This window comes from Cyprinodon variegatus, unplaced genomic scaffold (assembly GCF_000732505.1).
Source record: "Cyprinodon variegatus isolate N-32 unplaced genomic scaffold, C_variegatus-1.0 Scaffold1595, whole genome shotgun sequence".
Classification (NCBI taxonomy): domain Eukaryota; kingdom Metazoa; phylum Chordata; class Actinopteri; order Cyprinodontiformes; family Cyprinodontidae; genus Cyprinodon; species Cyprinodon variegatus.
Genome location: NW_015152048.1, coordinates 1 through 14,486, shown reverse-complemented (window position 1 = coordinate 14,486; position 14,486 = coordinate 1). Strand labels below are relative to the sequence as shown.

Here is a 14,486-nt window from a genome sequence, read left to right as displayed (position 1 = left end):
TGGATTTGCATTTTGCATTGGTTTGAAAACATTTCAGTCATTCTAAATGAGTGAAAAGCTACGTTGATCACATCCCTAATTCTTCAAGATAAACTATGGTTCTTAAACATAAAATCCATGCTAAACTGTAATATGGTTTTCATCCATGTTTTCCCTTCCTCTTTGTAAATAGTATCTCAGTTCTGTTGAGTTTGAATTGTTTTAGTCAAGAATTTCTACCTGAAATATTTTTGACTTGGAGCTGAATGATTTTTGTTCATAAATTCTTATATTTTGAATGGAAGTTGTGGTGATTTTATTTCATGTATGTGCAGAATTACCTGTTTGACTGTGATGGGAGCTCTATTTACTGGAGCTCCATTTGTTGTTCTAACACACGGCTAGTAGGGCATGTGTTTATTAACAATATATTACAGTCCGAATAATATGTGATGAAATAAGATATTTACCACCCCTACAGGGGTGAGCAATAAATATATTTAAGTTGCACAACAAATTGTATCCATAATGCAGATCAGCTTAACAGAGACACATTTATATGCTTTCACATGCTGTGGAAAGGTAGTCTTGTATTTACCGTGATAGTCGGTGGTCCACTCTAAAGGCTCACCTCAAAGTCCAGTCTTGGTAGTCGTTAAAATCACTGGGGTAATAAATATGATGCTGAAAGAGCTTCCAGGTCACTCCAGGTAGGCTGGTGCTCAGTGCAGGAGGTTGATGATGGCACCCTGAGGCTGTTAACCAAACTTCACGCATCCAACGAGCAACTCACCATAGGAAAAAGATGATTAAGGAGCAACCTTTTTGTTTATTAGTTGTGAGGTATTTGCTTCTGGCCTTCTGCTGTTAAGGTCCTGCTGCTGTGTGGTCTGCAGCGCTGGTACCACACCATTATTGAAGAACACAAATCTGCAACCTCCACAGCTGTTATACTTTCTTTAGCCTCAGGATCATGTTGAACATTTATCCCATGTTGCCACACAGTTGATCTGTGCTGAACTGTTAGGATGACTATTCGGGGTTATGCAATTCTCTTTGGTTTATTCTAAGCTCAATTCTATCCACATTTTATTTATTTATTTATTTATTTATTTATTTATTTATTTATTTATTTATTTATTTATTTATTTTTCTTGTACTTGTCTTCTTGCCTCCTGGAACCATTCCCTGTATTGTATTTTATTTGCTTCCTTTTCCAAAAATGCCAAATGTTTTGGATTGCAGAATTAACCCTTTATCCCATGAAAAGACTCAAAGATGTGGAGGTCTGCAGCTCCTCCTTTAGCCTTTTGGTTGTTTCTGCTCTCCTAGCCAGACCTGACATTTTGAATGAACAACACTTTTTGCAGATTTACCTTAAGGAGACTATTGAAGGTAATTAATAGTGACAGATTCCTAGACAGGGCGTACAAGGGCTGCATATATATAAAAACCACACCATACTTTCTTTTGTCTTTAAAGAAAAGACAATTGAAAACTATAAATATTTTGCTAACATTCCAGAACTATGGTCTACATTCACTACATTTAATTTTTAAGGTTTTACTGTAACAAGAAAAAAAAAGGATGCTAAGAAAGTTGACCAACCAATATAGGGTGGTCAGTGTCTGACAAAAAGATTCATATATTCACCACTAGAGGGCAGCCTTTGTATATTTAATTGATTTACTTTAACTGCCCTCTGCCACAGAAACCAGACTAACATGACAGCAAAGATGGAGGACAGTTTGATTAGGCTTAAGCCAAGTTTTCCAGCTGCCACTTGAACACACAGAGGGCAGCACCGCTCCTGGGTGTGGTACTTTGAAAGTCTTTTCTTCCTTGAGTACACACATGAATAGAACATCAAATTTAAAGGCTGCTTTTTAAAAGTTTTGGTGTGAAGGAGGCAAACAGTCAGACTTGATTTCAAATTTAGATGGTATCATATAATTTCAAAGCAATAACCTACGTTGTTAAAAAGTTATTGCTAAAGAGTTAAGTTTGAATATAACTGAACATCAGAAATCTTTTCCGGACTGCTGACCTTTGGCTCTTTCTTTAAATCCCATTTCCTGTCTGCTTTTCAAAGTTGTTTAAATATAAAGCCAACTACTGCCTAGACAAAAAAAAAACAAAAAAAAACACCAAAATCTAAAAATGTTTTTTCCTTTATGATGGGTAATGGTTATGTTATAATAATGAATAACTAAGAGAGGAAAAGTATAACCTATATATGTTGTAATACAATTTAACCTTTTACGTAATCCTTTATTTCTTAACTCCCAAGCTTTCATCTTTAATTCATTTACACAAAATTGTATTTACTTTCTCACATATATGCAATAAACCTTGGAAACAAAGTCCAGTGGATTGTTTTTTTAAACTTTTACGGAATGACTATGACCTGTATGACTGAGAATCTTCACCAGCATAATGTACCATTTTAGCAACATAGGGATTCAGTTATTAAATTTTCCTGTAGAATAAAAATAAATGTTTAATTTAAACTTAACATATTATAATTGGCTGGTTATATTACACTGTTTTGTAATATTAAGTATTTTGCTTTTCTTGGTTTTATCCTAATTTATCTCAATAAAAAAATAATGTCCTAAAACTCATTCTAATTTGGATAAAAAAGTAAGACTAATATATTCTAGATTCAACCTATATTTTAAATATTGAGTTCTGATTGATATGGCTTACATCAATGAAAAATCAAAGGTTCAGATTCTCTACATAAGAGAAATAGTATGAATTTTAAATACTGAAATGTTAGTCACATGGAAGGCATATCCAGAAACTGCATTTTTGTTTTTTGTATTTGTTCTTTATAATTAGTCAGGGCTTCTTCTTCATTAATTATTACAAATATTAGCATGTCTGCAAAACTGCTGAGACTTTAAGGAAACTTAGAAGCAGTCTTCAGGAAGCATTCTACTGTTTGCTCCTGTCTTTAAATCTTTCTATTTACAATATGCTGTAAAATAAAATCACCCTATTTGCACTGTTTTCTACTTCTACTTTTATTGTGTTTTTATCTTTATGATCTTTTATTTTGCTTCTATTTTACTTTTTCATGTAAAGCACTTGTATTTGTAGATACATAATCAGCATTAAAGTTGCATTTACGCATGTATCCAGTTAGGTCATAGGAATAAACTTTCCCTAGAATCTGGAGCCAAAGTGTAAGTGAATCATTTCTGCAACCACTTCCACATTTTTCTCACGTTGTAGAGAAAAAGGGAGTTTACAGCCGCGTACGGCACGTCTAGCCTGCAGGAAAATGAAGAGTCCAGTCTTGTAGGTCTATTGTGGCTGCGTGTGGGCGCGGTCTCATTGCGCAGGGCAGGGCAGGGCAAGGCAAGGTGAGCTTTACCTCCCAGCCTGCTCTCAGCTCTTCCTTAGCTCCCATCTTCTTTGGATGTTGTTTTCTTCCTCCGAAAGATGAGCAAAATGTCGAAGGCCGATCCGCTGAAATCGGCGATTTCCATTGAGAATGTGGACGACACGTCGCTGGCTCTGCCGTCAGGGAATCAGTACCGATCCGGAGAGCAGCGCGTAAAGGCGCAAGTGCAAACTGTCAGGAGGATAAAGTCGAGGCACTCGAGCAACAGCAGCAGGAGCGGATCTACTTCTATGAGCCCAACAAGTAAGAGGATCCTTTCTTTGACTGTTTACACTCCTTAGTGACGCTGTTTACTTAAGTGTAAACTGTTTTTGAAAGACAAAAAATAAGGCTACACACTTTACGCTTTATATAATACTAAAAGTCCAAAGATTTCCCATTGATTAGTCATTTCATTTATGACCCCCATCATAAAAGCTGCAGTGTGAACGTAGATTGTATATCCTGTCTGAAAAGATAATGAGATAGATTGTTGCTTACTTTCAACATTTAAAATGAGTTACCAGGAAATAGGTAATGATCTGGCAATGATTAGGCCCCACAGAGAGAGTAACAACCTGCTTGCTTTTAGAAAAGGATTCATTTAATATAACAAGGGGAAAATAAGTCATCTAGTATATCTTAATCAATTATTGGTTTAAAAAAAAACTAAAATCCCAAAAAGGACATTTTTGAAATGCTGACGCACTTTATTTCTTTTCTTTTTTTAAATGAATACAGTGGGTTAATGTTTAACTGGTTGTTCCAAACTCTTCTCCATTCAGTGTCACTTCATGCCAAAAATAAGAATACGGTTACATATTTATTGATTATTTTTTATGATTTCTCTAAAACAAGAACAGAAAATGTAACTTAAAACTTTGTTGTAAGCAACTAAATGAAGATTTTATCTGGGCACATCAGTGTTTGGACACAAATGCTGTCATTACACTCTGCTAAAAACTGCAGCTTTAGTTATTCTTATGTGTGCAAAATTCTACTTGCTGTACAATTGTTGGTTGTCATGAATTTAAGATTTTCATTGTTGGCCACACGGATATCAGTATAAAATGAGAATTTAGACACTTAGTGCTCAAACTTCAGTTTTTGGTTTTCTTCTACCACCAAAATTTAGCGGCATCTTTATAGTAATTCAAAATACAATGGATGGGCAATGGATGAGAAGTATCGTCACAGATCAGAGGCAGCTTCTATTTATTTCCCACAGCCAAAGGATATAAATCACAGGTTATACTGTAAACAAGGTGTGTATTCTGTGACAAGATAGCAACTGATAACACATAACATCTCTCCGTAGGCCCTGTGTATGACTCCGTGTTTACAGATGGGGTAAAGACACCGTCCCACACATCTAATGGAAGCGCCTTCTACAGCAATGGTTTCTCAAAAAGTGTGAGTTTATTTTTCCTTCATATTTCTAATCTGTTTGACGTCTGATCTCATATTTGGTGCTTGTATTATCCCGTATTGATAGTTTGAATAGGTGTGAATTTATTTTGTTTATCTTCTAATGAAGCAAATGAAATGCCCCGATTTGTTTCTTTTGTTTTTGTTGAGCTTGCCGTATGTTGAATCTTTGCTTCGGTCTAGAGTCTAGACTTTACTCCAGGGATCAGAAGCTTGACATTAGGCTAAAATGAAACGTTTTGTGATTTGCTATTTTAAAACAAATTTGCAATTCACTTTGTGTGATTTCCCAGAACTTTGTATTCACATTATTCCGATTTAGAGTTTAAGTGATTTTTTTCACTTATTTACTTAGCAAGTGCAAAGTTCTGCATTTACCTTCCATGGGCTGTTCACGCTGAGCTGGGTTCTGCTGGAAACTTCTTCCTGTTAAAGGGATGTTTTCCTCTCCACTGGCGCTACATGCATGCTCTATACGAGGATTGCTGCAAAGTCAATGACGCCATGCAAGCAAATTTCAACTGTTGTTACAGGGCATCCATGAACGGTAAACTCAGTAAATGAATGGCTCAATGCAATCCGCTGGGTTCCTTTAGATAGAAAACAGGGTTTCCACGGGTCACTAAAAATCATTAAAAGTCATTAAATTATAATTTTTTTTTTTTTTGGCTTTTTTATTTTTTTTTAAAAAAAAAGTTTATAAAAATAATTGGGTCAGATATATTATATAGCAATATATTTGCGCGGAACTGCTTCAGGATTGATCATAAACCAGTTTGTTCGGAAAAGAAGCTTGAGGCAGAGAAAAAGCTAGGGAATGGGGAAAATGCAAATTACAACAAAAGTGGCTGGAAAACGAGAAATTTGGCACATAGCTGCAGCCTGTACACGGTAAAAATGACAAAGGATTTTGCCGACATTTGTTGATGTCATTAAAAAGCATTAAATTAGAGTTACTCATTCCTGTATAAACCCTGTAAAAGTTTTTTCATTGATGTGTATATATATCATCTGATTGAATTCACTCCTACTTGTGAGACATTGCAGTGGGATAGTAAACTCAATCGAAAAATACATTCAATAAACTATGCCTCAAAATCTCTCAATAACATTTGAGAGAATAGTTTAAGATACTCTTCATTTTTTCATTCTTTTCCAAAATAATAAAATAACAAACCTAAAGTTCTCACCAAAGGCTGCCAGGTGTTGTACCACTGGATTTTAACGCACTTGGGTTTTTATTGTTTGTCATTTTTTTACTGCTGTCCCAATAATACATAATGCCTCATCCCTCCTGAAGACCCTGTTTATTTTTCCTTTTAACCTCTACAGTTCACCATAGACAAAAACATAAGCAATCATCAATCAATCACCAACCTAGGATCTACTGTGAGGAAAAAGAGTGTGACATCAGGGTATCGCTTTGAGAGAACTCAACCCACTGCTGGCAGTACTGTGGCTCTGGGTCATGCTAACACCAGCCGCAGTGAACCCGGTGTGGCCTGGGGCAGATATGGCACCCAGCTGTCTGTCCCACACACCAGAAACCCCACCACAGAACAGCAGGCCAGCAGGAACAACTACAGGAATCAGCGTAGCACCAGCAATCACTTTGTGCAGAGGACCATCTCCCAGTCCCAACCTCTGTACCCTGCAAACGGCTTTGGTCTGACTCACAAACAAAGTCAGTATAAAGGCAGCCAGCCTAACATGAGCAAGACTCCCACACAGCAAACCACTACTGACTCTTCATCCAAGACTAAAATAAACTCTGGGTGAGTCATTCTTAATTTCTCTTATTGAAAGAACAATCGATCAGTTAACAAACTTTTATTTAAAGGTTGCATTTATTTACGAAATGCACTAAATATGTTTTTTTCTTTTTTTTTTCTTTTTAGATCAAATGGAAACATTTTAAATGCTGACATCACTATGAAGGAGGCTGTGCAGTTTCTTACCAGCGATGATGAAAATTATCAAAACTGTGGCGCTTCCTATATTCAGCACAATACTTTCATTAGCGACAAAGCAAAAGAAGAGGTGCTTCATGTTTTCTGGACTGTTTTCTCACATGTTGTATATGCTATAAGATGATTAAGTTAAAGAAAGTTATTACAAAACTAAATTAGATACAATATGCTTTCTACGCTTCACAAACTGATCCGAGGTTTACCCCAGAGTTTGCAGTATTGTTTTTTTGGTGGTTGGTGTTCAGAGGGGGAATTCAAGACCTTTTAAATCTTGTTTTTTTGGGGGGGTTTTTTCAGGCCCTGTCTGCATAAAATGTGTGTAAATTGGGGCTGAAACAATTGATCTGATTAATCGATTATTGAAATTCTCAACAGCTAACAAAAAAAACCTGTAAAAATTCTTTAAGGAACCTTTCGCTATCTGACTAAGAATCGATTAATGGAAAAAAAAAAATTGACAGATTAATCGCTTTGCAAAATAATTGTTAGTTGTAGCCGTAGTGTGAATGTGTGAGGGGTTTTCCCTTTCTCTGTGTTGGTCCATGATTGGTGACCTGTTCGGCTTTTATCCCTCCATTATTCACTGAAGCCCGGGGAAATACCTCCTGCAACCTGAAACAGGATAAAGTAACTTTAGGAAATTCATTGAAAAGCAACAGTTGGCTGAAACTCATGCTATGACTTCTTGTCCTTTGGCTTGATTTAATAACTAATCAACTCTTATTTTTGTATTATGTTAACCAGAAGTGCAAAACCACTTAGTACCTGTGGTATCAAAAAGTCGAAGCTTTCATTGAATGTCAAATCTGCAGAAATGCTACAGAAGTAAATTGTCCTTTTAGGAGGAAGAGACAAACTAATTGTCTTGATTTCATTAAGAAATGAAATGAAATTGAAGCAAAAGAAGGAAAATATCACCATAGCTTTAATGGTGGGAGTGAACACTAAATGTTAGGGTTATGAGAAAGAAAGCAAACAGGAGAGCTGCTGTGAGTCTTTTCTGCTTTGTTGGGTAATTTGAATCCAGCACAGGATATGCTAAGTCCTGGGTAGGGGAGAGCAGGGAGGAAAAAAACATCAACATACAAAGTGGTTGGAAGTTAAATGAAGATTAACAGTATCAACATTTATTATAAAAATTACAATTTATTCATACACTGGAAAAATAAAATGAAATCTAGATAAATCTTTTTTTCTTAAAATAAGTGCATTTTTCTTGGATTGAGGAGGTAAAAGATACATTTTGCCAATGGAACAAGACAATTTACGATTAAAATAACAAAACACAGTGATAATTGTCTTATTTCAAGTGCATTTTATCTAAATATCTTATTTTAAGAGTAAAAATTTTCATTCCATTTGCAAACTATCTCATTTACCTTCTCAAATTAAGGGTAAATACGCTTAATTTAAGACCTTTTCACTTATTTTTTAGATCGTTTTTCCAGTGTAGCACCTCCACATTTTCAACAGAGGCATTGTTTAGATAGCCTTGTTACCAAGGTGAGGCAAGTTTGTTTATATAGCAAAATTTAGTAGCATGACAATTCAAAGGGCTGTACTTGAGAAAAAGAAAAGTAAATCGCAGTTGCATAGAGGCAACATGAATCATTAAATAAAAACTGCATAAAATTAGAAATAAAATCTGAGATGTAAAGTTTTTCATATGTTTTAATCCATGTGTTTTTCCTTTGCAGGTCTTAAAGCTTAAGGGGATCCACCCTCTTGTCGGCTTGCTGCACAGCCACAACTCACAGGTCAAACACACGGCCTCTGCCGCTCTGCGAAATCTGTCCTTTAAAAGCGACAAAAACAAAGAGGAGATCCATCGCTGTGACGGCATCACTGAGGTTGCCAATCAGCTCAGAGATTCAGAGTCTGTAGATCTGGATAAGCAGCTCACAGGTAAATAGTAAGGCCCTGAAATGTATACCTTCAAATGTATGGGTACATGCATACAATAAACCAAACAAACGGGTCAGACAAAGAGTGGCTTGTCTTGGTGTACATAATACTGCTGAATTCTGGTTCCTTGAAAAGTAATGCTTGTGCTTCAAGTAGGTCAAAATCTATTTGATTTCACTTCTGTTAAAAAAAGTGATATTTTTGTTTGCAGTGTTATGAGAAGAAACTTGATTATGCTAATACATTTTAACAAGATGTTTTAACTAAATTCAAAAATGTAAACTTTTTATGTAAAGGAATACTTCTGACTGATTATGCTTTTCTTTTGTCTCCAGGTCTGTTGTGGAATTTGTCTTCTGCCGACAACCTGAAGCCTGATCTGCTGAAGCACGCTCTGCCTGTCTTAATGGAGCATGTGATCTTGCCTTACACGACAAGGTCCGGAGATACAATCAGGGATCCAGATGTCTTCTTACACACCACGGGATGTCTTCGGTGAGAAAGTGTTGGATTACATTTTACTGCACGTTCATCACTTCTTAGACGTTTTTAAGCTTCATTCTGGATTTTAACCACAACACAAACATTTAAAACATATTCAGAGCAGTTTGTAGAGCTTGTCCTATTTTTTTTTAAATAGGACCGATTATTAGTTTGGAAGTAGAGATTTAGTCATCCGGGCTTTTCTTGTTGGCACTGAATTCCAATTTTCTTATAGGTCTTTTATACTAATTTCTAATTCTTAAATTAGTATAAATACCTAAACTGGATTATGGCTGAAAAAAATCTCAGATATTTTCATTCCATATGCAGTAAATATTTTTTTTCCCCCTTTTATTTATTGACAACAAATAACAGAAATCCCTTTTAAAAACCTGCTTTGGTTTCAATCCCTCAAATTCGAGGTGTAACTAAATCCAAGCTTATCTGTGAAGATTCCTCGTCAACTAGATCATAGTCAAGCTTGATAAAACTAAACTGATCTTGTCAAGCTAAATCCAAGCAGAGAAACATGCTGTTTAAAAAAAACAACAACAACAGAACAAAACAAAACAAAAACAAAAAACTTGGCAGGCACTGCTCTGGTAAAAAGTGAAAATATAACACACATTGTGTTTGCTGCCAGTGATATTACACAATGTGCTTGTTTATCAGTTTTAATTCACATCTAAAGAAGAAGAGGAGAAACTATAGTCACTCAACACAAAGGATTATATTGGAGAAAAACAAGATTTTTCAAGAATAACATCCCCATAAACAGTACATTTTTATGGTTTATAAAATGTCTTTATTTCCAAGCCCTAATTTTTATATATATTTGCTGAATTCTAAATTATTTTACAAAATTTACTTAAAAAGTGTTTAGTGACAATAGTTTTTAATACAACTGAAAGAGAAATTACCCATTGGGCTCATCAGCAGTTCGTTTGTTGTTTTTACAATAATTTGATCTCCCTCACGTGTTTTCTGCTGTATTAAAGCTTTTGCCAAGTTTATTTAGGGAGTCTGAGGGACTTTCACGTCTAACCATGTAACAACTGATGTTAGATTACCCAAACCGTTGTTCCAAATGTGTTGTAGCATAAAGACATGCACCTTATCTACTTCATCAGTAAATGCAAGGCTGCAGTGTTGAATCTTTGACTGACATCCAGGGGCGTTATGCAAGAGCTGGAATCGGATGACTTTTTCTGTTTTATTTATTTTGGCTTATTCTGCAGGATATGCATTGGCCTGCTTTTATCATAAAAATACTGTTTGATTAACTTTTAATGATTCTCATAACTTGTTGACATATGACTCACATTGTTTCAACAACAGAAACTTGTTGGAAACCCTAGGGTACTTTGGTAAATACTTCCAAATGTATTCTTCCCTAGTTGTGTCAGCCTGGCTTTGGAAGCTTTGTGTTTTTAGAAAACATATTTTAAATGAATCAGCTTAATCATTAGTCAGACATTTACTTGTTGTTTTACTTTGGCTTTGATTTCAACAGAAACCTCAGCAGTGCCAAGGAGAGCAGCAGGCAGACGATGAGGAAATGTCGAGGTTTGATTGACTCTTTAACCGCTTACATCAAAGACTGTCTAGAGAAGGAAAAAACCAATGATGAGGTAAAAAAAAAAAAAAAAAAAACCTAAAGTGTTTATTGCTCACTTAAAACAAAAATAAAGATGTCACTTTATTTAAACTGCTGTTTTACATTTGTATCTCATTGTGAATGTGTGACAATAACTCACATGTTTTCTAATGTGTTGACAGTGTTTGGAAAACTGTGTGGGCATCCTGCACAATCTGACCTTCCGACTGGAGGACGAGGCTCCGATGCTGTTCACCAATATAAATACCTTGGCTAGGAGTCAGCTCAGGAGCACCAGTCCAAATAACAGCAACCCTGTTGGCTGCTTCAGTTCACAAACCAAACTTCCACAGGTGGAGGTGAGTCAGACAATTTTATCGGATCCCCTTGCGCTGAATACTTACAGACTCGTAATCAAAACTCAATAAGTATTTGGCCCTTTGTCTTGAAACTGCATATTGTATAAATTCTTTCATTTTGCATTTAATTTTTACTACTTCATCTCTAATGATGAAAAACAATTCTGAAATGTAGAAGACAGAGGAAGAAGTTTAGTTTGTGTTATTATGTAGCATTGTCACCATTATCAAAATTCCTTAACAAAATACTTTATTAAATTAATAATGTTCTGTTTATTTTTTCCTCAAAGCGTCCCTTTGACTTTGCAGTCATTGAGGATCCGCAGCCTAAAGGACCATCCCTTTTGATCCACTCTAAAACGCTGCAGGATTACCTTTCACTGCTTAGCTTGAGCACGGGAGAAGAGCTTCAGGAAGCCTGTTGCGGGACACTGCACAATCTCACTGCACGTGAAGGCATTGTAAGTTATATTTACTGTGTAAATCAGTTTATCATGCCTGTGAAAAGTGATCATTTGAAATGTATTTTATGTAATTGTCACGGCTCAGAAAAGAGAACCCGGTATTCAAGGCAGATATCTAAAAGGCTTTTTTAAAAAAAAAACAAAAAAAACATTGAATCTGTAGTGAGAAGCTAGGGCGTCTAAGGCAGGAAACTGTGCAGGAAGGAAAACACAGGTTAGTGACCACGATAATCTGAGCGAGGCTGGTCCTTTAGTTCGATCCGAGGTTGATACCAGCTGGTCAGCTGTCAAACAAGACATGCCGGGTGCCGCATTTAGAATCCGAGACACTGTAGTCGCAGAGGACGTAGAACAAGCAGGAGATAAGATCTGAGCAGACAAAGGAAGGCAGGATAATCCAGAGGCCAAAGCTGATGTCGAGGATGTGCTCAGGTTTTAGAGCCAGGAGATTAAAGTTTAAAGAGGTTCCGAAGGAAAACCAGGTCGGTAACAGGAAACGGCTCCAAGTTCAGCAAATAGGCAGAATCCAGCAGAAGTCCAAAGACAGGTCAGGCAAACGGATCAGACAGAAACAGACAGGCTCAGTGGTTGAGAGGTAGAACAGGTCAGGATTAGGTAATCAGAAACAGTAACGCTAAAACACTCTCATCACTGGCTCGGAAATAATCTCCACCTGATGACTGGAAGCAGGCAGGTTAAATAAAAACTAGAGCAGGTGGATAAGATAAACGGTAATGAGAAAACAGGCAGAGTTAGGCAGGTGAATTAAATAAGCAATTAGCTCATTTAATTCACCTGCCTATTAGCAAGATCATAACAATAACATGCTCATAGTCTATTCTGAACCGGGTTGAATAGTAACTATATTTTTAAATATAGGGAAAAGAACACAGAATTTAGTTAAATTATATGTACAGTTTGAAATTTTGTCCTATTATTATGATTGATCATTTGAAAAAAAAAAAATCAAAATTATTAAATAAATAAATACATCGTAGTACAATAGAGATGATTTTTTACAGGTCCAAAACTGACATAGAAAGGTTAAAAATATTGTGTATGACAAATTCTTGGGTTTGAATTGTTGAATGTCGTTCGAGACCCTGTGAAGAGTTCAGAGACATGCAAGGATCTTGTTTCTATGTCAAAACGGAAAACACAAATAACATTCACGCTTGCAGTGCCAAAGCAGCCAAGACAAATGTTGAAATACTTTTCTTCCTTACTGTGACGATGATAAATGTGACTCAGTAATAAAGGGTGTGAAGTTGGCCAGATGCCACTGAGATAGATTATTCCTCAACTGAGATGACATTCTCTGCTTGAACTTTTAATGTTTTTTTATATGTAACATTAACCTGAATTCAGACTTCTTATTTAGTTTTACATTTTCTCAATTTTAAAACAACATTACAAAGATTATAAAAGGGTCTGCTTTTGCCTTTCTTCAGGTCTCCAGTGTAATAAGCCAGATCATTGTGCAGAAACTGAATGGCATGCAGGTTATTGCGCCCCTCATAAACTCAAAGAAAGTCAACCTGCAGAAGACCACACTGGCTTTGGTTGGAAATTTGATCAAGAACCCAAACCTGCATCAAGCAGTTGGTAAGAAGCACGTCAAAACAGAACTACGTGTATGTGAGGTTTCCTTGGTGAAATCCCGCAAATATGTGTGTCTTTGAAATCTGATATTGTGAACAAGCAGGTGCAGCCTTGCAAGTGTTAACTTATGTTCAACACTAAATGTGTTTTTATTGGCCTTGTTACTTTAGGCCGTAAAGCTCTCCCAGAGTTGCTGAGTCTCCTCGCAGAAGGCACGTCTGGAGCAAACGAGTCTGATGACAACCTTGCTATGGCTTGCAATGCCACCAGTTGCCTGGTTCTGAAAGACCCTGACATGACCAAGAGATATTTAGGCACCGACTTCATAAAATCCCTCAGCAGCATCAGCCAAAACATGTAAGGTGACATTAATGCAGAGAGAATGAACTCTTACACATGTGCCTGAAATGAATATACCTTTCGTTAGCTTTCATATGAGCCATATGCTTGAACTTTTCTTTTCTAATTTTTTTTAGGTATTTTCCCAAATCAAGCAAGGCTGCTGCAGTTCTTCTCGTCAAAATCTGGTCAGATAAAGAGCTTCAAAGCTTTTTCAAAAAGGTGAGTTGAGTGCCAAAACGTGCTTGTCTCTGGGTGTGTCCTCTAATGTGTCTCCTCTGAGTAACCTACATTAGACACAAAAGTCCACACCTTACTCAGGAATTTCTGAGAACAGAAGTAAAGGCTGCTGGATTAGACATGGTTCTCATGAAAGCGAGAGAGAATAAATTAAACTTATAATGCAGTGGAATCCAGTAGGTCAGGTTTGATGAATCATACTTTGACCTGAGTTTGCATATGCATGTGGCAGCTTAAGAATAATTGTTTTATTAGCCGGATAATGAATAGTTAACAACTTTCCTAATGCTTTATTTTAGCTAATCTTAGTAATTACTAATTTTGAAATACTGATTTACGTGTCTTTTTTTTTTTTTTACTGCAGCAAGGGTTGACCAAGTCTTTATTTGTGAATGACACCACCATGGCAGCACACAGGTCTCTCCATATTGTGGATTAGCACAATTTAACAGCTAAATGCTAAAATGACTAACCTGCACGGCACCTGAGCATCCACAGGACTGGGGGTCACTGAGGCAGAGCATCATCCCCTCCTACATCACAGAGATAATTATTCATAAGCTTTATAAGCATTCCTGCACTATGCATGTGCTGAAAGATCATGTTTCCAAAGCCCCTGTCACACTATGGCGATTTAGCCAGCCTATGCCTGATGTACAAGAATCTTCTAAAACGCTGGCATAAGCTGACCTTTCTATGTATTTTTTCAATTTTGGGCATATATGTAGC

At 36.4% G+C, this 14,486-nt stretch overlaps 1 protein-coding gene across 1 annotated transcript; it reads left to right on the top strand.

Moving 5' to 3' along the window:
- The first annotated feature begins 3,356 nt into the window (after positions 1-3,356).
- On the top strand, positions 3,357-14,257 carry LOC107104024 (plakophilin-1-like). The gene is made up of 13 exons (XM_015403910.1): positions 3,357-3,634; positions 4,689-4,783; positions 6,131-6,573; positions 6,697-6,838; positions 8,466-8,673; positions 9,009-9,168; positions 10,670-10,787; positions 10,936-11,112; positions 11,403-11,573; positions 13,028-13,181; positions 13,349-13,535; positions 13,655-13,739; positions 14,122-14,257. Exons 1-13 carry the CDS (start codon positions 3,430-3,432, stop codon positions 14,194-14,196), a joined length of 2,220 nt encoding a protein of 739 aa, XP_015259396.1. The 5' UTR covers positions 3,357-3,429; the 3' UTR covers positions 14,197-14,257.
- Positions 14,258-14,486: the final 229 nt, after the last annotated feature.

Excerpts from the sequence above, each read along its gene's own strand:
- LOC107104024 (XM_015403910.1), top strand. The coding sequence starts at position 3,430 with ATGAGCAAAATGTCGAAGGCCGATCCGCTGAAATCGGCGATTTCCATT. Across the intron at positions 9,169-10,669 it reads CACACCACGGGATGTCTTCG|AAACCTCAGCAGTGCCAAGG; the intron begins GTGAGAAAGTGT and ends TGATTTCAACAG. Across the intron at positions 13,740-14,121 it reads TTCAAAGCTTTTTCAAAAAG|CAAGGGTTGACCAAGTCTTT; the intron begins GTGAGTTGAGTG and ends TTTTTACTGCAG.